This window comes from Eutrigla gurnardus, assembly GCF_963514095.1.
Source record: "Eutrigla gurnardus genome assembly, chromosome: 20".
In the NCBI taxonomy this organism is placed as follows: domain Eukaryota; kingdom Metazoa; phylum Chordata; class Actinopteri; order Perciformes; family Triglidae; genus Eutrigla; species Eutrigla gurnardus.
Window position 1 is genome coordinate 12,778,569 of NC_139931.1, and position 24,512 is coordinate 12,803,080.

The 24,512-nt window shown below is 42.9% G+C and overlaps 1 protein-coding gene across 1 annotated transcript; it reads left to right on the top strand.

Annotated features, from left to right (window-relative positions):
* On the top strand, positions 1–24,231 carry rnd2 (Rho family GTPase 2). The gene is made up of 5 exons (XM_084036667.1): positions 1–302; positions 804–891; positions 18,738–18,847; positions 21,074–21,208; positions 23,116–24,231. The coding sequence occupies exons 1-5, from the start codon at positions 141–143 to the stop codon at positions 23,383–23,385; spliced, it is 765 nt and encodes a 254-aa protein (XP_083892793.1). The 5' UTR covers positions 1–140; the 3' UTR covers positions 23,386–24,231.
* The last annotated feature ends 281 nt before the right edge of the window (positions 24,232–24,512 follow it).

A 24,512-nucleotide genomic window follows, 5' to 3' on the forward strand; every position in this document is an offset into this window, starting at 1 on the left:
GCCGACCAGTCAGACAAGGAGTCTATATCTGCGGACCGGTGGAGCTGCGCGTCGGGCAGACGGAGCTGGATAAAGCGCACCGGGTCGGCGCATGTATTTGCTCACATTTCTTCCCCGTCTTCTATTCTGCTGCGTCTCCTATGCTGGATGCTGGATGCAACCCTTCGGCGCGTCAACAACACATCTCTGACGGACAAACCATGGACAGTCTAGGCAGCCGCTGTAAGATTGTGGTGGTCGGGGACACGCAGTGTGGCAAAACGGCACTCCTGCACGTTTTTGCCAAGGACTGCTATCCAGAGGTAGGTTTTTATGAAAAGTCTCGGCTCAAGTTTCATTTGAAAAAATAAAGGAGTTTTTAAATGAGTGAGCAGCTATTAAAATGTAATTCTGAACAGTTCAACTTAAGCACGTGTTCAGCAGGTTACATCCACCTGCCAGAAATGTTATATTAAGAAAGAGAGAGAGGAAGTGTGGGTAGAGAGGGAACTGTAATGGATGCCTGTAAAATCACTGTAATAGTGCTGTAATGTCTAAATTGACTTTTATTGCGTCTAGTGCTGCCCATAAAACTTTAAGGCGTTGTCTTCTTCTGTTTTAATATCACCATATTTCTAAAATATCCCAAATGGGATTACAGTACCAGCTTTGGTGTGAAATGGGACTATCATTATTATATTTTTTCTGCTGCATGATTTCAGTATTTTCCCAATAGTCTACTCTTCTGAAGCCTGTGGCTGTGTAAACACTGGCTAATCTTGTCCATCTTAATTGGATAACTAAAGCAAATCCTTTATTTTCAGAGCTATGTGCCCACGGTGTTTGAAAACTACACAGCAAGTTTTGAGATAGACAAGCACCGGATAGAGCTGAATATGTGGGACACATCAGGTAAGACAATTGCATGTCTTTGTCTGCACCGTCTCTTAAAAGGCTGACAAAATAAATCCACTCCCAGCCCCGCCGTGGCCCCTATAGCTGTGACCATGGGAGGACTGCCTGCAACTCCACTATCCAAAGTGGTCTCTCACAAATTTGCTTCGACCTTGCCAACCTCAGATGGATTTATTTTGTTTTTAGAGTATTTCCTTTTAGCTTGGTGCATCTGCTAGTTATCATTGTTGTCTTTGCTAGAAACTCTCCACTGTACTAAGAACTGGTTCAACATTAGACACTGGCTCCGAACTGGCCCTCAAAAAGCCTTGGTGGAAAAGGGGTAGGTGTGTGGCTGCCTCCTCCGATGCTCAGACCAGGGTCAGGGGACTTGGAGGAAAAAGGGCACACATAGGGCACGATAATTGAGACAGGATGGGCCTGAAGGGACCAGTAACTCCCTTAACTGTTAGACTGATGTAGTGGTTTCTGCACACGCTCATCAAATCATGAGCGCGTTCTAGTCCTGCTCTGTGGAAAGTGTCCTGAGAATATATATATATGACACTATAAATCTAATTGAATTGAATTGAATTTAATATATGATGTCTGATGGTTTGGTTTCCTTCTTTCAGTCACCTCTGATATGAAGTTTTATTGAGATTACACATTTGATAAGAATAATTAACATAAAGATTTACATTCAGCTATAGAATAACTGATGACGTCAGTGTCAAATGTTGTTGGGCCACAGAAAGAAATCCATGTCAGCAATGGTGTGCCAGAGGTGTGAGAATGGGACTCTGATAACAAATCATCCTTACTTTGTCTGGTCAATGACTTTCTATGTAATTGGACGTGTGGCACAAAGTCTGCTCTGAGCTACGGCGGTTATCTGACCAGTGACATGACCGGCCAGTTATAGGACTGAACGTGGGATTTTCCAAGGGGAATTCCTTCTTTTACCATAAACATCCCAAACTTAAAACTATCTTCCGGTCGAGATTATGGGAGTATTTTTAAGTTAAATGGTCAGTCAAAGAATGTTGTTTTTCCTTCCTTGACCCAGCAAGTAAATCAGCTTGAGCCTGTCAGTCAGGGGTCAGGGTCCTCTGTGGCTTGGGGCCACAACTTAGAAGAGTTCCTTATCTCATGGCTGTAGGAGCCTAATGATAGTGAGAATGTTGTGCTTCTGTCCGTCTTTAAAACCCTAAAACACCTTTGGCAGTGTTAGTCTTTAATCCTCAAGGAGCCGCCCACCCCACAACAAACAGGACGTCGCCCAACCCACAGGGCAAATATGTGTGTGTGTTCGGTAAGCATGTGTGCTTGTGTGTGTGTGTGTGTGTGTGTTCATTCCATTATTCACTGATTCACAGCAAACACAGATGTTGTTCATATTTGATCTAAACAATAAAAATAATTGGCTCACACTAAGATGAAGGCTTTCATCTGTAGAAAATGTTTTCTAGCTTTGTTTTTTTTTTAGTTTCTTTAATGTACACTCACAGCACCAGCAGTTCATCGTCCCCAGGCTTTAAGGAACGTCACACTATCATTTCTAACAATTTATTTCTATTTCTGATCAGTGGATTTTCTCATGGAGGGGAAGTAAATATGTGACAAGCTTTGGTTCAGCGTTAAACTTCTGCAAACAGTCTTGACAGTGCTGATATTTGAGGGAACCAAAAGGAGTCCAAAATAGATGAACCCACATGGTAGTTGTTCAGCAAATGAGCAGCAATGCCAACAGAGCTTTTGCTCTTCGTGACCATTTTTCCTTTAATAAAACAAGCCACCTAGTTAACATCGCCGAGGTGCCAGTACCTGCTATTTTGAGAAGAAATAAATTGTGCTTTGCCACTTTCTGGTGGCTGCAGTCTACTGTACACAATTACATTTAGACTTGACATTTGCATCAGTCAATTTTTTTTTTGACCACCAAGCTTTCAGCCACTTCACATAAAGTATTATCTCCCTTTTAATTGCTGGGGAAGTCTGCCTGCTGTGGTCTGGCTCCATTCACAAAGCATTATTGATCGCTATCCGAGGCATGGCTATTTAAACAGCTTGCGTCTCCTCTGGTTCACATCTCTCCAGCATAGTTAGATGTGCATTGCCGTTCAAATTGCTCCCAGCATTCATTGTTGCACCATTGATTAGTTTGGTCTCATCAATTCCAGTTCTTCCAGAATGGGTGAGAACAGCGGTGAGGTGTTAATCTAATTGAGGTCATTACCAGATATAAATCTGTATGTCTCTGTGCATGTGTAGCTGCCTTAAATGAATGGGTATTTTAAGAAGTATTGAACAGATACGGAGGTGTTATGGCTTCTGGGACCCCTTACCAATATGGTACGGGTGCCTGGGAAAGATTGCCCGCCTTGGCTTCAGACATAAACCCCACTAAGAGGTGTGCATGTGGTTTCTTACAAGCCCAAGTTTCCCCAAACTTCCTGCAGTCCAGCAGTACACTCACGTCCCTCTCTAATGCCTGCCCTGATTCTCACATGAAATCAGCAGCTCTTCTTTTCTGTTAAGTCATGCTAGAGTGTTCTTTCAAGTGGCAATCCACAGGAATCCTGTTTTTCTTTCCTCTTGTGCTGAAATCTTGCTGTAATGACTCCTGTTTTTTGCTTGTCATTCAAACCTCCTGTCACTCACTCTTATCTTTATTATTCTGTAAATGAAATTCGAGTTTCGGTTGAAGTTCTGAAGTACTGATCAGCAATGTTGTCTATCATTTCCCAGTTTCCCAGTTTTTCCTCTATTTACTTCAAATAAAGTGCCACTGCTGCTGCTGGGAACACGAAACGCATCACTTGCTGTGCAGAGGAGGATTTTCCTGAGATAGACCTGCATGACATGGGGTGACAACAAATAGAAAAGCTTTCATGAACTGACTGCAGTTCTGTGCTGACGCACTGTTGAGCCGCACAGTCAATGACAGAGAACAAAAAAACATTTATTCATCTGAATATAAAAATTATAAGAGATTCTTTACTAAAATATGTATCACACTTGCATGAGTTTCAGAGCCACTTTTCTATTGAGTCTTCCTTTGTTTAATGGAATACTATTTGCATTAAGCTTTGTATCATTAGAAACCTGGTAGTATTTTTGAACGGTCTTGCATCATTCCCTCATTTTCCCCAGAGCCGAGAGAAATATGTATTTCTATTCTGAAAAAATATCGCATTTAATATCAAATATCTTCATTTTGCGTCATCGTAGGCTGCTTTGGTTAGATGGGGTGAGACTACAACACTTCAACAGTTCCTCATGTTTTCAACTCACCTATAGGGTGGGACCTCACTTCAGACTCGGGGTTGGGAGCAGAACTGGACTTGTACTTTTAGATTAAAAATGCCGCTTTGCACTCTGTCCAAAATCCTCTCGCCGCCGGCCTGGTAAGCTCGCCACCGTACCGCTGGCCCAGTTAGTTCGCCGCTGGCCCGGTAAGCTCGCCGCCGGACTGCCAGCGCCGGACTGCCAGCACCAGACTGCTCACTGGTGTACTGCGGGCGGGTAGCAGAACAGGCCGGCGGGTAGCAGAACAGGCCAGCGGTCCGGAGTGCTCACATGCTCCGATCCAGAGGCGTAGTGTTTACTTGTCAGTAAAGTTTCAGTCATGTTTTCTGTGTTGTTCTCTCTTGTTGATAACTTTGAGATGGCGAAGTGTGAGTGCAAACCGGCGGGGGACTGGTGAGGGGGGCAGATCAGTGGGAGTGGCCTGCGGAAATGTGCATTGTGTTCCATCCACATGCGCCAAAAAGTCACTGTGCCTTTTTTTTCGGTCAAGAAGGCACCAAATTCTATTTTTTTTTTTTTTTTTTACATTTCGACTACATACAGTATATAACCCACTTTCAATACAGATTCATTTTTCCACCGGTGAAGTATTCCTTTAAGTCATTTTTAATGTTTATTTGGCTCATTTCTCATGACAAAGCTGTCTTGACTTTTCACAGTCAGAGGTGTGATTGTTTTGACTTGAGAGACTATAACAAGACAGTGCAAGTGTATAACACCACTCCCAGCACCAGCGCTCACTCAGAGTCACAGTCTGGCTGGCCCTTCCCTCTCATGCCGACTCCCATTCCAACATTCCCAGTGTCTTTATGCCCCTAAAACTCCACATTCTCAGCGCACTGGACCAGTAGGGCATCCAGAGGCCTGTAAAAACATGCTGAGTTCAGTGGGCTTTCTGTTCTTCAACACTTTCCACTTGATTAATCTTTAATAGAGAATGAGTGAACTACAACCACAACGCAGAGCAGAAATAAAATCAACAGGCAGCTCTTTGCCCTCAAACCTACGGCTCACTGGAGCCAAAGAATGCTCAGAAAGTGCTGTCTGACCTAAGCGAATACACTGATCACAGGAGATAACATCATTTGTTCAGGGCTCTTAAAATTAGTCTTTTTTGCCTCTCTTAATATCCACTGCGTAATTAAATAACAACACTTTTTCTCTTTTCTCTGAACAGTTTGCAATTGGAGAATGGGATTGTGTTTAGGTGGTTTCAAACCGCTGGCAAGAGCTCCTTATTTACCCACAGACAGTAAATATACCTTTTGTTTATTTTTGTCAGCATCCAGAAGGGAGGATGATGACATCCTTTCAACTGTTGTTCACAAGACTTCCTGTATGCACCGAGCCCAAGCCCTGAAAGTTGTTCCTAGTATTTGCCTTTCCAGCCCAGGGCAATAACTGCCTAAACGAAACCTGTTTTGATGATGCATTGCAGGCTGGAAGGCAGTTCCCAACACTGGGGGAGAACGACTGCATGACATTTTTAAAGTAATTTAAAGTAAACAGAAGATAATGCAAGCTGTTGAAATACTGTAATTTAAAGCCCCAGTAAAAAAACACATTTAAGAAGCTTTAAAAAGGTGTGTTTTTCCCCCCTGACCAACAGTAAAAACAGAAATATATATTAAAAACAAAATAGAAACAGATGGAAAACTGAATGTTTGGCATTTACGCTTGATAGAGACTTAATCGATGAAAATTATTATAGAATAAAAATGTTTTTTTTGTCTAGCACAACCATCAGGTCAAAATCTGTCTGAGACAAAATTGCTTCATGATGGAGATGACTGAGTAGCTTTCAAATAACAGTGCCAACAGCGCTATTAGTGCAAATAACGGCAACAGTGCTGACAGCTAACAGTGTTTACCTGAGCTGTGCTATGCTTCCATGAACGGTGTTATCAGCTGTAACGGCCGTATAAGTGCAGTGCAGCGCTAGCCAGTGGGACACACTCACATCCACTCACATTCACTAAAAACACAAACAAAGCACAAAGAAGCTAGTTCTGCTCAGGCAGACATTACTCTTTTTCTACTCTCTACATAGAAAAAAGTTCTATGTAGAGTCTACTATACATTAAATGAATAGTAGAGGACCTAGAACATTAGCATGTTAACATTGCCATTGTGACCATGTTAGCATGTTAATAATAGGCAAAGCAATGCTGTGAGCTAAATGCTAAGTACAGCCTCACAGAGCCACTAGAATGGCTATAAACTCTGACTCTTGTTAAAGCTTGAGATGGCATGTCGGGTGTAACATTTTGTATTGTGTCCGTGAAAAGAACCCACTGTACAAATGTAATGGAAGTTTCCCTTTTCAATTTGGTGGCTGAGTGAGCACAGAGTAATAATGTTGTTTGAATTGTGACTGCCATGTTGGATTTGGAAGGGTTGGAAACACATTTGGGCTTTTGTTCCAGGTCTCCAAACTCATAGACAGTTACTGCCTGTGAAGGTATTTTTGGACTGAGGGGGTACCGACCGGTCTGTCCTCTGGGGCCTTATGAGCTTGACAGTTAAAATCACAGAGAATATATTCTGGCTCCTCCATGACTCTTATCCCCTGGTATCAGGTTTGTGTTCTTCTCTGGCAGCCTTCACCTGATAATTCCAGGGATTACAATTAATGGTTGGTGCCCACAAAGTTGTTTTGCATATTTGAAATCAAGTGGCAAGAGCTGTGTGAAGTGGATGTGCACACACAAAGACTTGTGTGTCATTGTACTGTAAATTGAACAAACTACCACAATTGGCCATGGATTTCAGTTGGTTTTGAACTGATCACCCCCTATGATATAATAATAATAATAATAATAATAATAATAATAATAATAATAATAATAATAATAATAATAATAATAATAATGAGCCTCTCTAAAACATGCAAATAAATACATTCAAACTTTAAATAAGAAGAAAAATGTAAATGTAGTGAACATTGTTTTAATTTAACAACCACTGCCTTAAATGTCCAGGCTAAAATGCATTTTACAGCTTGCACATTATACTCCATATCACATGAATGCATATAACTAAAATGGCACTTACATAAATATAGATGCATACTTCATATTGTAATTTACTCTAATTATTTTGGCATTACAAGAACTACGCCCCACTCCAGGCATCCCTTTCTCCTTCGTTTCCTCTTTTTAAATCAAGCTCTTGAAGTCTTGAATAATGACAGTCTCATGCACAGCGCTGCACTTCATTGCACCCGGACTCTCTGAGTGGGTTTGTGTGACAGAAACTCTTGAGGACAGCCAACAGTCCTGGCTGCTGAGCTGGACGTCTTGGTTCTTGAGCAGGTAAGCAGCTGTGCTCATCTCTTGAGCTCAGCGCTCCGTGAATCATATTCTTATGGCTATTACACAGAGGTGCAACTAGCTGAAGAGGCTGTCTGTCCGTATGTTACAGTAGCTAAGAGAAAAGGAAGAAATAAAGGAAGCTAGAACAGCAGAATGTGATGTGCAGGAGATTGTAAAGTAACTTTTCTGGAGGAGATATGTATCCCTCGTCCTTCTCTGATAGCCCATTAGTCAAGGTATCTTCTGCAGCGCTGTGTTGAGGTTACCAGCAGTCAGGGGCGGTGTTAAACAGGGGGTGGGCAGGAGTGCTGCATGAAAGCCAGCCAACTGCACTGACAGGAATACACAGGCTGTAATTACCACGCAGAATATCTGCTCTCCTCAGAAACACACACACACACACACACACACACACACACACACACACACACACACACACACACACACACAGTACGGCAGCCTGCCACCTGCAACACACAGTCATGTTCCCACCGTTCTGCTCACTTTTACATGCTACAAAACATCCTGAGCGTCCCACATGCCCACCCACCCATAAACAATTTAACCATGCACTTCTCGGAGGCCCTGGAGGAGACAGCCTCCCATCAACTGTGATCTCTTATCTCTGTCAGGAGAGCTTGAAAATGTCACCATGGATACAGTTATAAGATGAGAGCCACCATACATTCCTTCACCGCATCGCAGCACCCATGTACTGTCAGCTTAATGCTGAGCACTAGGCAAGAGTGTATAATCTGCTTAAATAGCATGTCCAATGCTGAACTGCTCTGCACGCTGCTGATAGGGTGTAAATGGTTTTCCTTGGTTAATGTGGCAAAGGAATAATCAAAGGGATACGTTATTGGAAAAGGAACATTAACTGGGCAGAACTAGGAGGGGTCTTTTCTTATTTGGTGAAGAAAAACTGCACTTGCAACTTTTGATGAGCTCCAAATTCACTCAGATTAGAAGTCTGCTATGCCTGGTTACTAACAGAGGAGTATATAGCTATAAAATAAATGACAGAGAATAAAAGGATAAAATAAAGATATGAAACTGTTTTGTTGGTATTCATTTAAGGTAATTAAAATACAAAGAGTCAGATATACAAATATATTATAATTAATAGTAGGGGTGTACAATACTGTGACCATTATATAATATTATCTGATATCATGTTGGGGTAATTCTGGCCAATATTAGTTTCTTAGTTTTTCTTTTTAAAAGGACATTATAAAATACATAGACATTACATTCATACTACAGACAAATGTTAATGTGCAGTGGATACGTGTAAGTGCAGTTAGACATGTGTGTGAGTGAATGGGTTTGTGTGTGGGAATTCCAACAGCTCTGACCCTGTGACCTCTCCTTTTGTTTCCCAGCTGACCAGAGGCGTAATGGGGGCTGATAAGGGGCGCTGGGGTGGGAGCCGGGAGACAATAGGCTGGAGAACCCACCAGCTGCTTGGGGGGGGATATTATAAGAACAGCAAGTGTTTACTAGATTGAAAAGTGGGGAAGGGGACAGAAGGAGAAGTGTACATCTGTGCTATTCCCACCCCCATCCACCACCCGCTCTTCAAGGCTTTTTGCTGTGAATAAGGTTTGTTGGTGGCACCCTTGGGACTTGACCCACTGTGGTCCGAAGAGATGCAGACACACTAACGCCCCGCTCTGTCACACTTTTAAACCACTGCAGCGCTGTTGTTACATGGTAACACACAGCTACAAATGGTGATATAAGTAGTCCTGTAGGGAATTTAATGCAGTGCTTTTGTCTATTGTATTAACAGAAGGAGAAAGCATGCTTTAATTGTGCGACCTCTGCCTTTATTGACCTTAAGTAACATGATCTATGGCAGGACGCAAATGACACTGACACAGTAGGAAGTTATTGATCCTTAATGTAGTCACTTCAGGGGTACATGGACTTGACCAGACCGGCTGGGAGCTTCTTATGTTTTTTGTTCTATAATGAATAACAGACAAACACTAACAACTGCTAGTTTGACGCTGCCATACTTTGCTTGAGTGCTTTGGCACAATGGCGGGCCGTGAAGGCCCTACCTTAGGTGTGCAAGGGCCCGTGCATCACCGCTCGTTATTATTCTTTCTTGATAATTCAATCCACAAGAAATGAGAACTATTTGAAAGCACTTCATTTTGTGTGTGAACACAGTGTTCAGTGGTATTTCGTTATACTTCATAAATATTTATGTAGATTTTAATTCACTATGTCATAACAAACATCCTTGTTACTCGGCGTAGTGTTGCAAATACCCCAGCACTGATCATGTGTTGATTTTAACAAGAAACTAACGCACCCTGGCACTAAACAAGGCAACAGCAGTAGCGAAAGCCTCAGTCATCCAGGCCGACAGGAAACCCACCCAGGGAACTGGATCTCTGTGGGTCTTCACCCGGTCCACTCCCTCTACCGAGTGCAACAGAACCCGATGCAGCGGCAGCTTTGATCAGCCCACTTCAAACAGCCACACTGACTGGTTCTGCTGCTCCCAAAGCTAGTGCCCCCCCACCCCCCGTCTATGGGAGCAAAACCCTCTCAGCATCCGTCTGCAACCCATCTGAGCGTAAGGGGATATAGGGAAGGAGGCCGTCTTTCACCTACATCCTTCGCTCCCAACCTGCACCCCGCTCACACACAGTCAACAGATCCCATCATTTATAGATGACTTTATTTATAAACAAGATCCAATGCCCGCTCTGTCTCGCTACTGCTGCTTTTGTGGAAGTGAAATTGCACTTGAAGTAGTGCCATGTCTCCCTGGTGGCCTCCCTGGGGGGTTTCGGAATGGGCTGAGGGATAGATCGCACCATGATAGGAATGTGTTTGGATGGTTATGCACTGGAGGAAGTGGAGTCGATGGAGCGGAGGATGTATTTTCCAAGTTATTCTTTCATATGCCTGTGTAGCTGCTGTCTGAATATTTTCACTTCTCCTTTCATATCAGACAGACAGCTGTGGATATAGAAGCGGCTGTCAGTGTTATTACAAGTTTTAATGAAAATCCGGAGATTGAAAGATGTGTAGGAGTGGAAATAAAGGATGGGATGTCTGCTGATTTACAGGTGAAAAGGAATGGGAGGAGACGTGGACTGATGATATTCTTTTGAGGAGGGCTGGGAGCCTTTCAGAGCAGAATTCATTGTGCCGTGGCAATCACCAATATAGGTCAAAGTATTGAAGAGTGGGTGTCTAATGTTGGCAGTAAACACCAAACATTATTACATGATGATCGCATGATTGCACCGTTGAGTTGCAGAGAACCACCGGCATTACATTGTTAGACGAACGTGCATCAGTTTTAAACTTTAGTTGAGTGAGAGTTGACTATTGCATTGCCTGTTCTGACAATTGCTTGCCCTTCAGTATTGCTGCTTGCAGGTTTCTCGAGAACTACTTTTGCCCGTGTAAGTGATAAATAATTGTGTTCAAATGTATTATTATTATAATACAGTCAATGATTGGTGAGCAAGGCCTCCATAATCTGGTTGTCCCTGTAAAGCAGTGGCTCTCCAGGGTGGCGATCTAATCAACGTTTACAGACTAAAGCTGGATATTCCAACGAGCCTCCTCTCTTTTAAAAAAAAAACATCTTCCCTGTCTGACATCTTCTGAAGTTGAGCAACTAGGCAAAATGAAATACAGCAAGAAGACTTGTCTTAGGGATAGCAGAACTAGCTGGATCCAACACTGAGCAGTAAATGAGGTTGTGCAAAGAACAAATAATCTTCAAGTCGGCATCTGGTGTGCTTTGACTGGCTCTTGTCTGTTTTTCTAACTCTGTTATTTGGGGGTGTGAGAGAGAGAGACAAAACACAGAAAGACAGCAGTGCGCTCCCTGTACACTGCCAGCTTCTTCCTCACACAAACACAAACTGGGAAGTGTTTGTATTGTAACATCTAAACACGTGAACACCTTCAAGGAATCAGAGGGGGTGCAGCGATGTAAACTGCCACGCCGCATCTCAACTCATGTCTCAGTTCAAAGGGGGAAATCAAAGAGACACGATTGGTGTTTTGTTGTTTTGGAGGAGAGGTAGGTGGGGTGTGTATACATTGACAGAAGAAGCGAGCGATAAAAGAAGCAAAAGCGATCTTTAAGACTAAAGCGCAGCATGAACCGAAGCCCGAGACAAGACACAGAGATCAAACAACAGGAGATGAGATTCAAAGTTGGCTTTCCGGTGGAAAGAGACGGAGTGTGTCTGTGATTCAAAAAGAGGAGAAACTGAACACGGACACACTCCTGCATCTCCATGCCCCTAGGGTGAGCGGGAGACAGACAGTAATGCTGCTCCGTCCCCTTGCCTCTGCTGTCAGCGCCGTGGCCGGCCCTGCTTTTCAACCTGCGTATGGACGACAGACACAGGCATTAACTACCCCAGCAGCAGTGCTCAGAGCAGATCTGTGCAAGGTGCTCGACGCCCTTCAAAGCCTGCACTTCCTCCACAGGGAAAGCACGGGGAGCTTTGATCAATATCCCCTGTGTGAAGGCTGCAGACATGGGAGGTTAATGGCCATTTAACCCAGTGTCACCTCCACTGTCCAGGCTGTGTGCTAATGGATTTGAAAACTTGACAAAGCCATCTCCATTACAGATCAACAGCTTTATCTATGTGCGTGTGTGGTATGTACACATTAAAGCCTATGTCAGAGTGCATGATCAACCAAAGATAAAAGCCCCGGTCCAGAATGCAGGCCAGCCGAAGTTGCTTCATTACAGGCTTTTATAATAGTTTGATTCACTTGATTTTTGGCTCACAGATTCACTGCCTCAAGCTCCCCAGTGTTGCTTCTACATATTGCACAGAATATGCCAAACATTTCACATGTGATTGTGTAATCTGAATATTGCGATATCACCTCTGAGGTTCAATATTTCAGACCTAGTGGTGGTCTTTGGAAGTTAATCGCAATAAGAAATGCAAATATTGAAATCCATATTAAGCCAATGATGCCAAGAAGAACATCTTTATCTTATCAAGGTGTCAATACTGCCCTGTCTTCTGCTGAGATTCTTTCCTGCCACTGTGACTCTCAATCTTCGACAAAAAAAGTCGACATTAATATTTGTCACATTATTGTAATGTGATATTGCAAATCAAATGTAACACTGACCAAAGTTGGAATTTTGAGTTTCATATTTTTGTCCCTTCTTATACGAGCACTAGTTTCATGCCAATCTTCCAGGCTGATATATTCCATGCGCAGTGTTTCCCCCACGTTCACACAGCAGCGGCGCGCCGCCGCCGCTGAATTTTCTCCGCCGCTGCAAAAAAAATCCTTTAAAAAAAAAAAAAAAAATATATATATTTTTTTTTAAAGGATTTTTTACGTAGCTCCTTTTAGAAAATGTACAGCGCGTAACGTCAATTGCGCAGCACGCGGCACATCGTCACGTAACCAACATCAAAGAAGAAAAATACACAGCGAGTGTGGCAGTTGTTGGCAGTAGGCTACCCTACACGGTTGCAAAGTTACATTGATTCTAGCAGTAGCGAGTGAAGCGGAAGATCGAAGAAAGAAGGAAAGAGTGAGACAGACAGAGAGAGAGAGAGACAGACAGAGAGAGAGAGAGAGAAAGTAAGTTGCTAAAATGTGTCGCTACATGACCACCAGTGTCGCTCTCTTGTCCTCTTCCCCTGACTCTCACTGTCTCACAAAGGAGCTGAGCTCACCTGAGGTCTATTTGTAGTGCTAAGGCTCACACTGATTGGTATTCAATTAGCTTTATTTTTTATTTTTCATGTGTGTGAGTCTGTGTTCTTTTCAAATTTTAGTTAGGTTTATAATTTAAAAAGATGTGTTTTGCCCATTGTTGCAGGAGATTTCATTTTTGAACAAAGTGTCTTATGTAAAAAACAGTTATGCTTTGGGCATAGCAACCATGTTTAGTGTTTAAGCATTAGGCAAAAATCTGTAAATAAATTGTGCAAATTATATTTGCGTTGTGGCATTTTTTGTTAAATATTACTATACAAAAATATAAAAATCTGTAAATGAAGACACAAAAGGCAAAGTTACAACACCAATAATCCCATCTACAGTAATACACAGGACTGTTTGAATAGGATTTAAGTGCATATTCTCCTCTCAAAGTGCACCAGATTCATGCATTCCAATGTAAAGGGTACAAAAAAATTTCGGCCGGGGGGGCATGCCCCCGGACCCCCCTAGAGGGTTCGGGGACCACCGCTGCTGAAAAAAATCCTGCGGGAAACACTGCATGTGGAGTGAGTTCACAATTTGTGCCATGGAAATAAGGTCGGTGACACCATATGAGGTAGACTGTAATGGATTCTGGACATTCACAAAAGAAAAGATTGGTGCACTGGGTCAAAGTCACTCCACCTCTTCATGGTCTTTTATTTTTAATCTCTGATTGAGTGTGAACCCTGATTGAGGAGAAACCACAACAGTTCACAACACAGAAAAAAACCTCCTCCTTTTAGTCACCTCCAACGATCAATGCACCGGAGTCATGAGCCTCCACGATCTCCTCCACGCTCCTGCCCTCTTCCTCCTTTCTGCCTTTCAGGGCCTCACAATGAAGCCATTTGCATCCCTCCGGGTTGCTACGATACTCAGCCACCCCAACTTGAAATGTTTTGCCTGTGCTTTGAAGGTGAATTTCAAGTGAAAAACAGCAGCAGGAGAAGAAAAAGACGCATGGTATGTGGTGCTGAATGTGTTGTGTTTCTAAGGGCGCGGCTTACTCCATCATACTAACTGTATTCGTTTATTTGGCAACATTTAAGAGGGTGTTTTGTTTCCTCATACCCTGCCTTTGTCTCTGTGCTGGGTGTTTTTCTATGTGGCCTAATGAAGCTGTTAGTTGCTGTTGACTCCCTGCCATATGTGCATGAACACATCAGAGCCTTGAGGCAAAAGACTATTCTTTCCCCCCCTCACTTATAATGGCTTGCTTTTTAGCTGTGTCTGCAATGAGCATGACACAAACAGAGAGAGAAAAGGAAAATTCCCGCTGTGATGGTACAAAGTGATGCACTGAAGACTGGAAGGCTTTGTTGAATGTTGATGCACCCTGAATTTCAGTTTCCTGAAGAACCTCTCTCTCAATTTGCATCATTTTGGGTGTTATTGTTCAGTTTATTTCATCGTTTGTCCTCGTAAAAATGGAAATTCTATCAGAGGAGGCTTTGAGTGAACAGATAGAGAGCTGTCATGTTTCAGGCAGTGTCCCTACAGGGGACTCGGTGTGTCGGGGGGACAGGAGGCATAAATTAAGTCATACCACAAACCCCAGACTATTACTGTAAATTAGCGCTCCACTAAGTTCCTGTCCAACTGAACTCCCGGTGGGATATTTCTGGCCTTTGATGAAGCGCGACTGACGGCTGGTGACGAACGCTTTCCTCTCACCTCTGTCACCTATGCTCAGTGAAGCCTCGTCGGTGATGCTGCGGCGTGGCTTACCGCTAATTAGCCCTGTGGAAATCAAAACAGAAACCCACTTTTCACCCTGGGAGATTGCCGTGGCTAAATCCGGCTAATGCTAATGCTCCCGGAGGTGTTGTGAGGGGTGTTTTATTCCTGTCCTTGGCACGACGTGGCAGAGTCCCACTCCTTGAAAGGCGTGATGGTTTTAGTGGTTCCTGCCAGGCTGTAGTCCCCTCCCGCACCCTTCTGCTCCATCCATCTCATCCTGCGCTGTCTGAAATTCAATTGACCTTTTGTTCCACCTCACAGTGAATGGGCACAGGCCAGCTCCACCAATAGCCTACCAAGAGCTCTCATACCTCTTTATTTGATCTGTCCGGACGAGTCCAGTTCTTTCATTACCTACCCAAACACCGGCTGCACACCCCTCTCCTCCTCTCCTCCCCAGCAACGTCCTCTTTTATCTCTGGTCATGTCTCTTTGCTGGAAGGGGTACAAGTGCCTTTCAGGCGGTGGAGGCGATATATTTTACAAAGAGGAGAAAAATCTTTTCCCCTCCTTGTGTTCTTGATCGTTCTGGTAGGGCCCTATGAACTCCATTTTTCTAAAGTTTGTGTTTTTTTTCTCCATCAAATGGTGTCTAATCATGTGGTTGATGAATCAAAATTAAGAAATTTACTGAAGAAACATTCTACTTGTTCTTATTCTGATTCCTCATCATTCAGAGATGATACACTTTCAGTTGTGAATCAGTTCATTTCTGAGCGGTTCCTCTGTCAGACAGAAGAGAGATGCTGGATGAAGCAGTGTGCCTGTTAATTACACTAAAACAGTATTTGTTTTCTTTCAGCTTAGGTGTGGTGACAAACGCTTATAATGTTAGAGAAAACATAGATTTTTATCAATTGTATCCAGATTATGACAAATTCCATGAAATTCCACGTTTTACAGTTGATTCCGTGTAATTCCGTGATGAAGTTTACGTTTTCCACATCGTGGAAATCATAGGGCCCTAGGTTATGGTGATTGGCTTTTATTTGTACGTGCTCGTCTCGTTTTAAACACAGTACTCGTTCCCCTCTCCTCTCCCTCAGAGGACTTTTTCTGACTTTGCAGAAGTGCTGAGGTAGCTTCCCTGTCGCTCAGGGCAGAAGAGCCCAGAATTGCTGCGCTGTGATGAGGCATGTCGTGACCGTGACCTGCCAATCATTTTGATCTTCGGGATTGAAAAATTGATCCCAATGGCCTCGTTCCAGCCTCTAATTACAACTTAAGTCAAACAGCGACCATTGTCTCAACTTTTCTCCACCTGACATTTCTTTCCCTTCATCTGTATTCCGATTCCCCGGTTGCTTCTCTCATCATCTCATGCTTCTGCACCTTGCCCTCGCTGCAGCGTCAAAGTCATTAAATCTTTTCGGTCCCCTCTCCACCCCCACATGCTCTTTTCTTCTTCAGCTCTAACCTCAGTACAGGTCTGCTGCACTGTGATACATACTAAAGACCAGCTTCAGCAGCTACAGCACCTCATGTGTGACCACTACCAATCAGAGCTCGCTGTCGTACAATGTGTGCATTGCTGCCTGTTCGACTTGGCGGCTGTGTGATTGGGATTTGTGTGTCTGTGAGTGTGTGTGCGTGCGTGCACACACATGCACAAATCCTGCTCGCTCAGCGGTACAAAACAGTAGCAATCTTGTGTTAGTAAGATGAGGAAGGGGTTGTGAATTCCTGATAATTTACTGTGAAGGCATGGACTAAAATTATTTTTTCCCTTCTTTCTTCTATATTACACCGAAAATATGAAAATATGTTTGTTTATAGGTGGAGAAACAGGCTTGTCAAATGTGCTTGTATTAAAGATTCAGCAAAACTGCCTTCAGGCTTTTGCCTTGTGGGATTTTTCACCACAAGAGTCGCTGTGGTCCCTGTATGATTTCACACCGATTGCCTTGCACCCAGCCCCCAGGAACAGTGCTGCAATTGTGTTTGTTACACTTGACATTGCAAGTCATGCAATGTACACAGACACATGTCCCCATAACCAATTATTACAAATATCTGCTGTCAAAACAATGCAAATATTTATATCTCGGCCAATTTTTTGTCACCGTAATTGACGCCATTAGGGCCAATACAAATGAAATATTGGCAAAGGGCTGTGTCAGTATACTATTTTCCTGTCCCTCATGTGTGCAGAGTCACATGCTCTATAATGCCCGGAGGCATTATAGAGCATCACATAATGCCAGGTATCCACTTATCCATGATTTAGGTGTTATGTACAGGGGTGTGACAGTATATCTTTGCTGATGGCAGAGACATATCGACAGTGGAATGCTACAATAAAAGGAGAGACTGCAAGCAAACATAAACGATGCATGTTTCAAAATGTTTTTTTCTTCTTCAAAAGCCTTATAAGATTGGATAAGCATTCAGAATACTTGTTAGCCCTTGATAGCAAAGTGCATTTTGGTGAGAAACACAATGTAAACAAAACTCCTCTCACTTGGAGGCACAAAAGGCATCAATCTTTAATGTGCAGGCTGTTGCATTGTGTTGAGCGAGGAAGGAGCAGGTCATCATGGGACGGCCAGCTGAATAACTGGGGCTATGGGTCGCATGCATCTATTGTCGTTCCATAATTAACAAAGAGAACATAGTGAAGCTAAAGCAGGCAGTAGACAAAGGCACGCAGCTCTTTGACACGCTGGCGGCCTATTATTTCACATCTGGTATGAAGCACAACAACAGCAAGCACTTTATAAAGATCATCTATAATTATCATACACAGTTTGTGTGAGCATAAGTGATTAAATGTAATATTTGTGTAGTTTTATATACCAAAGTTACATTCAATCACAGTATGGGATTCACAGAGTTATGCAGATTTCTGCCAGTTGGAAGTGTAAAATGTGGTGATTTGTCCCCAAAACTTGGTAGTTTTTATGACACTACGTTTATGTAGCCTGGGTGTTGTTGCTATCTAACTGTAAAAGTTCAGTTCCAAACCAATTCCCAAGGGTAGGGAAGCCAGAAGGGAGGGTGCCCACAGCCACAGCTCCAAAAAGAAAAAGCCCAGATATTTTTACAAGACTCCTAATGAGAGCTGGAAGAGAGTAGGGCCCGTGTAACTGAAAGCAGAGAGGCACCAGGCCACCTTCAAATTTGATCAAGGTACAAAAAGTGAAAAGAGAGTGGGGAGAAGCGTGCAAGCGCATGTAAATCTCATATAGTCAGAGAGACATGCTCGGTTTTAAAACAAGGACCATTTCCAAAGAGAGACAGAAAGAGCGATGAGTCGACAAAATTAAGGGGTTCAACCTTTAGTTTGGCCTTTGTGCTGGCATTCACTGTTGTTTCAAGATGATTATGGATTGTGTGCACATGTCCTCTGGTCCTCGACTCACTATAATTCACGTGTGTGTGCGTGCGTGTGTGTGTGTGTGTGTGTGTGTGTGTCCCCTCAACATTCCTCACAAAGATAAAGGGAGGCCACAGATGTGTGGAAGCTCAAGAGACAAAGATACTCTAATATGTACACACAACTGTCAAGCTCGAGACTCATTTGCATCTGCAGAGTGCACTAAAGCCACAGCATGTTTATGTCACAGATGGGCAATCCATGTATTATTGGCCTTTAGATCACCTTCCTGAGATATGCAGTACGTTGGATTTGACAGGGTAAGCCATATGGTTGGGATGAAGAACCTTGTGGGATTCAAATATATAGTTTAGGTTAAAAACAAGCACACAGAGAACACTTCAAGACACAATGATCTTATGCCACTTGTTATTGTGTGTCCACAGGTTCCTCTTATTACGACAACGTGAGGCCGCTGGCGTATCCCGACTCGGATGCAGTTCTCGTCTGTTTCGACATCAGCCGCCCGGAGACGTTAGATAGTGTCATTAAGAAGGTCAGTGTTATTTATTTAATCTCCTCTCAACACTTTGTATAATAATTCAGTATCTGGTGTCCTGGTGACACTAGAGAACTTGCTAGAAAAAATCAGCATCTTGTACCCACTCAGCAGCAGCAGCTTGCATTTTCATGCCCCAACAATGAAGCAAATCAGTGCAGAGGTTAGAGCATTTGTTCCTTTATCTCATTAAAACATCCATGGATACTTGACCCTCATCCCTCTAAGGAATGGAAGGTCAGCGTGAAGAATGAGAGTCGAGGCTTTGCACCCAGGTGGGTTCCAGAGGAATATCACATACGCAAATTAGCCACAGCAGCCATATCGAGCTGTTGCAGAGCCTGTTCAAGAGCACTAAAATTGCCCTTCTGTAGGTATTTAAAATTGTAAGTCTTATGCTGAACAGTTAGCCAGATGGTGACACTTAACATTAGTAAGGAGGTCTATGGTTCAGATGATGTGATGCTGGAGTTGAGATGGGGCGATACTGGCTGGTCAGGACTGTGGTCATGAATGTGTTTTTACAGCCGGTGGCAATACCTATTGTATATGTAGAGACACCCAACTTAATGGGTTTGTTTGTGTGCATGTGTGTCATGTAAAATAGACCCGTGACTTTGAGTAGTCTCTCATCTTGAAGCCATGTGTGTGTATTTGCCTCCTTGTGGGCCAAAGGCGGTTCCCACGGCTGGCCTGTTGACGTGTTTAGTGGTCTGAGGGGAGTTGCTAAAATACCCCTGCAGACTTTGTAGATCTAACACGAGAGACCTTTTTTTTTTTAACTCACAATATCTTACAAGCCTCAGTACTCTCTGTCAACAGGGGGAAGCAGAGCTGCCGTCAAGCTTTTGGTTTTCCCATGAATCCCTTGGCAGGGGGTTGCCATGACCCTTGACCCCTAGCTGTCTCCCTGGTAATCTCTGAAACTCAGGGGCACATGGAAAGCCTGTTGCAAAATCACCATCCCAAATTAGACTCTTGACCTCTAGAAATAAGCGGGTCACCGAGGTTTCTGGATGACAGCTGGGGGAGGAGAGAGGGTTAAACAATCAAAGCTTTTGATTGGGTGTTTTTGGCAGAATAGAGGCGGCCTTGAAAGGTCAAAGGCTGTTTTCAACGTGAAGGATGAATGGATATCCTGATATCTTGAACACAGCATGACGGAAATTTCAGGGCTGTCGTGTATTACCCTGCAGGGAGGAGAGACTGTGCTGGTTCAGGTGAGTTTTAGAAGTGACATTTAATCCTAGGGCGATTTTAGAAGAAAGACTGATTAACCTTTTCCACTTGACAGGGTTCAAGAGAGGAAAGTAGACACGTCAGGTATTACAGAAACCTGAACCAAGATGACATGAATGAAGTTGTTATATTATTTGAGAATGCTTTTACTTTGAGCTGAATTGATTGGCCAATTAATCGATTGCTTGTTTGACAGTGAATTAAACATAATTTGTGAGGATTTTTGTTTGTCTTTGTCTTATGTAAAAGCAAATTCAATGTGACTGGATCTTGAAGTGATCAGAGAAACCAGCAATGTGAAGATGTCACCTTGTGTTTCAGAAAGAAATGGCATGCATTTTTAATTGCTTTCTGACAACGTATTGACCAAACAATTAGGTGGTTAATTGAGAATACAATATTAGTTGAAGCCCTATCTTTACGATTCATAGATACATTTATGTTTTATATTTCAGTAATTAATAGTTTTCGGTAATTAACCGATTTGTTGTTAAGTCTATAAAACAACAACAGTGAAAATCACAATGTTTTGACCAATCAACAGTCAGAAACACAAACATATTCAACTTACAATGATATAAAACAGAACCACAGCAAATTTTCCTTCACTTTTGTCTGAAATATTTCTTAAACATCAAACATCAAAGGTTTTCTGGTGTTTGAGAAGGTGACTACATGACTAAATGAGTAGATGAGGTATATTTGTGAAAATAAAACATTGGTGCTGAAACAATTAATGTTGATATGAGCTGATTCAAAAAGACACTTTACTATTTTTCTTTCACTCCAGCTGAATGTTGTGTCTTTGACCAAGAGAGCATTAATCTCCTTCGAGCTCAGGTATTCACCGTCTCAGAAGCCAAAGGTCATCACTGTATCTCAGTGGCTCAACAGTCAGTAAAGGCAGCTGTACTCTTGTTTTTGGCACAATAAGAAATGCATTTCCGTCTCTCTCTCTCTCTCTGTTGGTTCATGTCTCAACAGTGGCAAGGGGAAACGCAGGAGTTTTGTCCTAATGCAAAAGTGGTGCTGGTGGGCTGTAAACTGGACATGAGGACAGACGTCGGCACCCTGAGGGAGCTCTCCAAGCAGCGCCTCATCCCCGTCACCCACGAGCAGGTGAGAACAAGCAGATGATGGATATGTGAGGAGAAAGAGGTGGGATGAGAAATGAAAGAGGGACTTGGAAGGTGCCTTGGGGGAAGAAAGGCAGACTTGCAAGCAACAACAGTTGGGGGGGGTTGATTATATACAATTTTTACATTTCGGCATTGCCTCTCTGGTGAAGTCCCAAAGGAAAGGAGTGTGAAAGGGGACTCACGCAACACAATCAAGCACCGCAGAATAAGAGCAGTGTAAAAACCCTTTGGGAAAGGTTGCTAGGGTTGGCGTTTTGACCAAAATTTGCTGACAGGCAATGCAAGGTTGCTTATGGCGAGGCGGGTTTATGTCAAGGGACACGTTTTCCCTGAAATGAAACATTCATGCAGTTTTAGGGATTTTCAAAATGCAGGATGAATAGTAAAAAAAAAAGGGACATTGATGAATGAGTGAGCCCTTTTATCGCATTCTGCCATGACCTCTAAGCCAAGGGGATGGGGATGATAAACTGTTCTGTAAATCTGTGAATTTTAATCAGCTTTCAGCATGTTCATTTTGTGCTCTCCTCTGTTGAACATACCAACAGTGGAGGGGCTTTTTCAAAACCACACAAAAGCTTTCAGAACAAAGGAGCCTTTTTTTCCTCCGAGAGCTCGCCGGAGGCTAAAAGCACGCAGCCTCCAAAAACAAAAAATAAAAACAGCAACTGAAAACAATAGTTAACATAAATACAGATACATAAACAAAAGATGGAGTGGCAAACCACAGAGCTGATGTAAAATAGATGGGTATCATTTGAGGCAAGGCTTACATTAAACTATTGTTTAACTCTTATTTTCATCTGAGGCAACTACTGTGTGTCACACAGCAGATGCCAAAGCTGTGCACAATAAACATTTTTGGTGCTCTAATCCAATAGCCTGTGTTATCCTGTTGATCTTAAATTGAATTTCAACACAGCTAAGGAGTCATCGGCAAGAGTGACCACTGGGTGAACTCCAGCCATATCTGCAGTAATCTCTCCGAGATTCGATCAAGCTTTCTCTGCTTGTCACGACAATCTCTACCTTAGCCTTAGCCTAATCTAAATCTGCTGTTCCACCTAATGAGGACTTCATTGCGTCTTATATGCGGCTCATTGCATCGCCGTGATAAAAATTAAACCACATCCACTGGGGATGAAAAGCTCTCTGTGTTGGAGAAGCATGCGACTTTAGGGTCATGGGAAAGGCAGTGCCGTCTCATCTGATACAACCTTTACCTGTCTTGATCCTGCGGGTTTAAATCTTGATCATGTAACAAGAGACAAGGCTGTACTGTAAGCGAAGGGGGAGGCCGAGGGACTCCGAAATTAAATTTGTTCCTGATTTCATCTCAAGCAAACAATTTATGGTCTCAATTACCTGGGTATATTGTAACATCACTCAGGGGTGAGCACTAGTGCTGGAGAAGTTATGTTAGTGCGTCGTCTCTTTTCTCTAAATAGCTGCATAGAACATGTCCACAACGGACCAGTGGGCTCTGTTCCCGTTCTCTCACCGAGATGACCGAGGAGTCAGAACATCTACATTATTAATGCCTCCAATGGAGGAGCTTCATTTGTTTCCAGACATGTTTAGATCATTGACATTCGATCAGCGGTTCAGATCGACACATTTGTCTCGGATCTGCTGCCTCTTTCATTTAGTCTTCCACTGTTGAGATGTAATGCCTGCTTATAGCCAAGCTACAATAACGGACGGAAGAGAGAACACATCACGGTCAGGAATACTTTAGGAAAAGAGATGGAAAACCACAGAGGAGAAAAGGTGCAACAGAAATGTGTTGTGAAGATGTTACAAGCTGGGATTCTATTTCTTGTATGTTGAAAAATGTGACGTAAATTAAGTTTGCTTGCTTGCTGATTGTCCGTCTCCATGTTCCAGGGCAGCACGATAGCTCGACAGATGGGGGCGGTGGCCTACGTAGAGTGCACATCCAAGGTTTCAGAGAACAGCGTTCGGGACGTGTTCCACGTCACCACGGTGGCATCCGTGCAGCGGCCGCACAAGCCGCAGCTCAAGCGCAGTAGTTCCCGCAGAGGCCTGAAGCGAGTGTCACAGCTCCCCCTGCCACCCCTGCCTGGTCGGACTGATGAAATTGACGAGGCCCCGGCCCTGAGGAAGGACCGGGCCAAGAGCTGTGTGCTCATGTAGAGACCCATCACTATATCTATTCATAAACACAGAAATATATATAACAGAGGAAGTCTATTTATTGTTTTTTTGTTGTTGCTTTTATTCTTGTATATTCATTTTTGCACTGCAGAGGAGTGAGGAAAAAAGAAACACTGCGCCGTGGAAAGAAATGCTTTGAATTTAGTATTTTTTTCTTGTGTGTGAATATTTTCTAAGCTGTTTACATATTTGTGTTGTTTTGAAAAAATGGCAAATTGGACTAACCCTCTGGACAGGAGGAAGATGTCTAGTCCTGGTTATTAAGGAGGAATTCATTTCCTGAAACCGCTCTAATAGGAGGATTGCTCCGCTGCGAAGTGACAGTGAGGACTGTGGCGTGAGGAGGACGTGTTGGAGCAGGACGTCTGGGGATGAAGCTTGTTGTTTTCATAGACAGTGTTGCTCAGTGACCATGGGGACTAATTCTCTGTCTTAAGTTGCTTCCTGTTGCCATAATTGAGAGGAAATGTACACTAATGCTGAAAAGGGATTCTAGTGATTAGATGAATCATGGCTCAAACCAAACAGTAGGAGCTGGAAAAGAGATTTTTTTTTTGACACTGAAATATTGTGAAGGTGTGTGTGAGCATTACTACCACAAGTGCATTTTAGAAGTCACAACATATCGGATTTTTATTTTGCTAATTTAACACTATTTTTCTCATCAACTCCAACTGTGTCAGTTTGATTCACAAGTAAATGCTGTTGTATCTATTCTATTTTAAAGACGTTTCTTTGTGAAAAATAAAGTGGTAACAGGTTGGGCTTATTTTGTTTACCTTTCACAACAGTCTGAAATAAAGAGAAACAGCTTGACTGTATAGGGAGAGGACTATTCCTGACTGGTTTAATTCACTTTTTCATTACATGGCATCAGAGTCGTAAATAATGTGATTATTACATACTGTAACCTACCTCATTATACTCCGATGGATCAATCATTCACATGCTCTTTTCTCCACAATATCCCATCCATGTGCATTCCTCCACCAGCCTTCAAAAGCCATATCTGTAAATAACTGTTCATTTCTTGCTTTAATGTCATCGCCGTGCTTTTATGTTGCCCTGCAAGTCAAACAGCACTGCAGCCTGAGGAATGATTCAGT

Coding starts and splice junctions, on each gene's coding strand:
- rnd2 (XM_084036667.1), top strand. CDS start 141: ATGCTGGATGCTGGATGCAACCCTTCGGCGCGTCAACAACACATCTCT. Junction 18,848..21,073: donor TAGATAGTGTCATTAAGAAG/GTCAGTGTTATT, acceptor ATGTCTCAACAG/TGGCAAGGGGAAACGCAGGA. Junction 21,209..23,115: donor TCCCCGTCACCCACGAGCAG/GTGAGAACAAGC, acceptor TCCATGTTCCAG/GGCAGCACGATAGCTCGACA.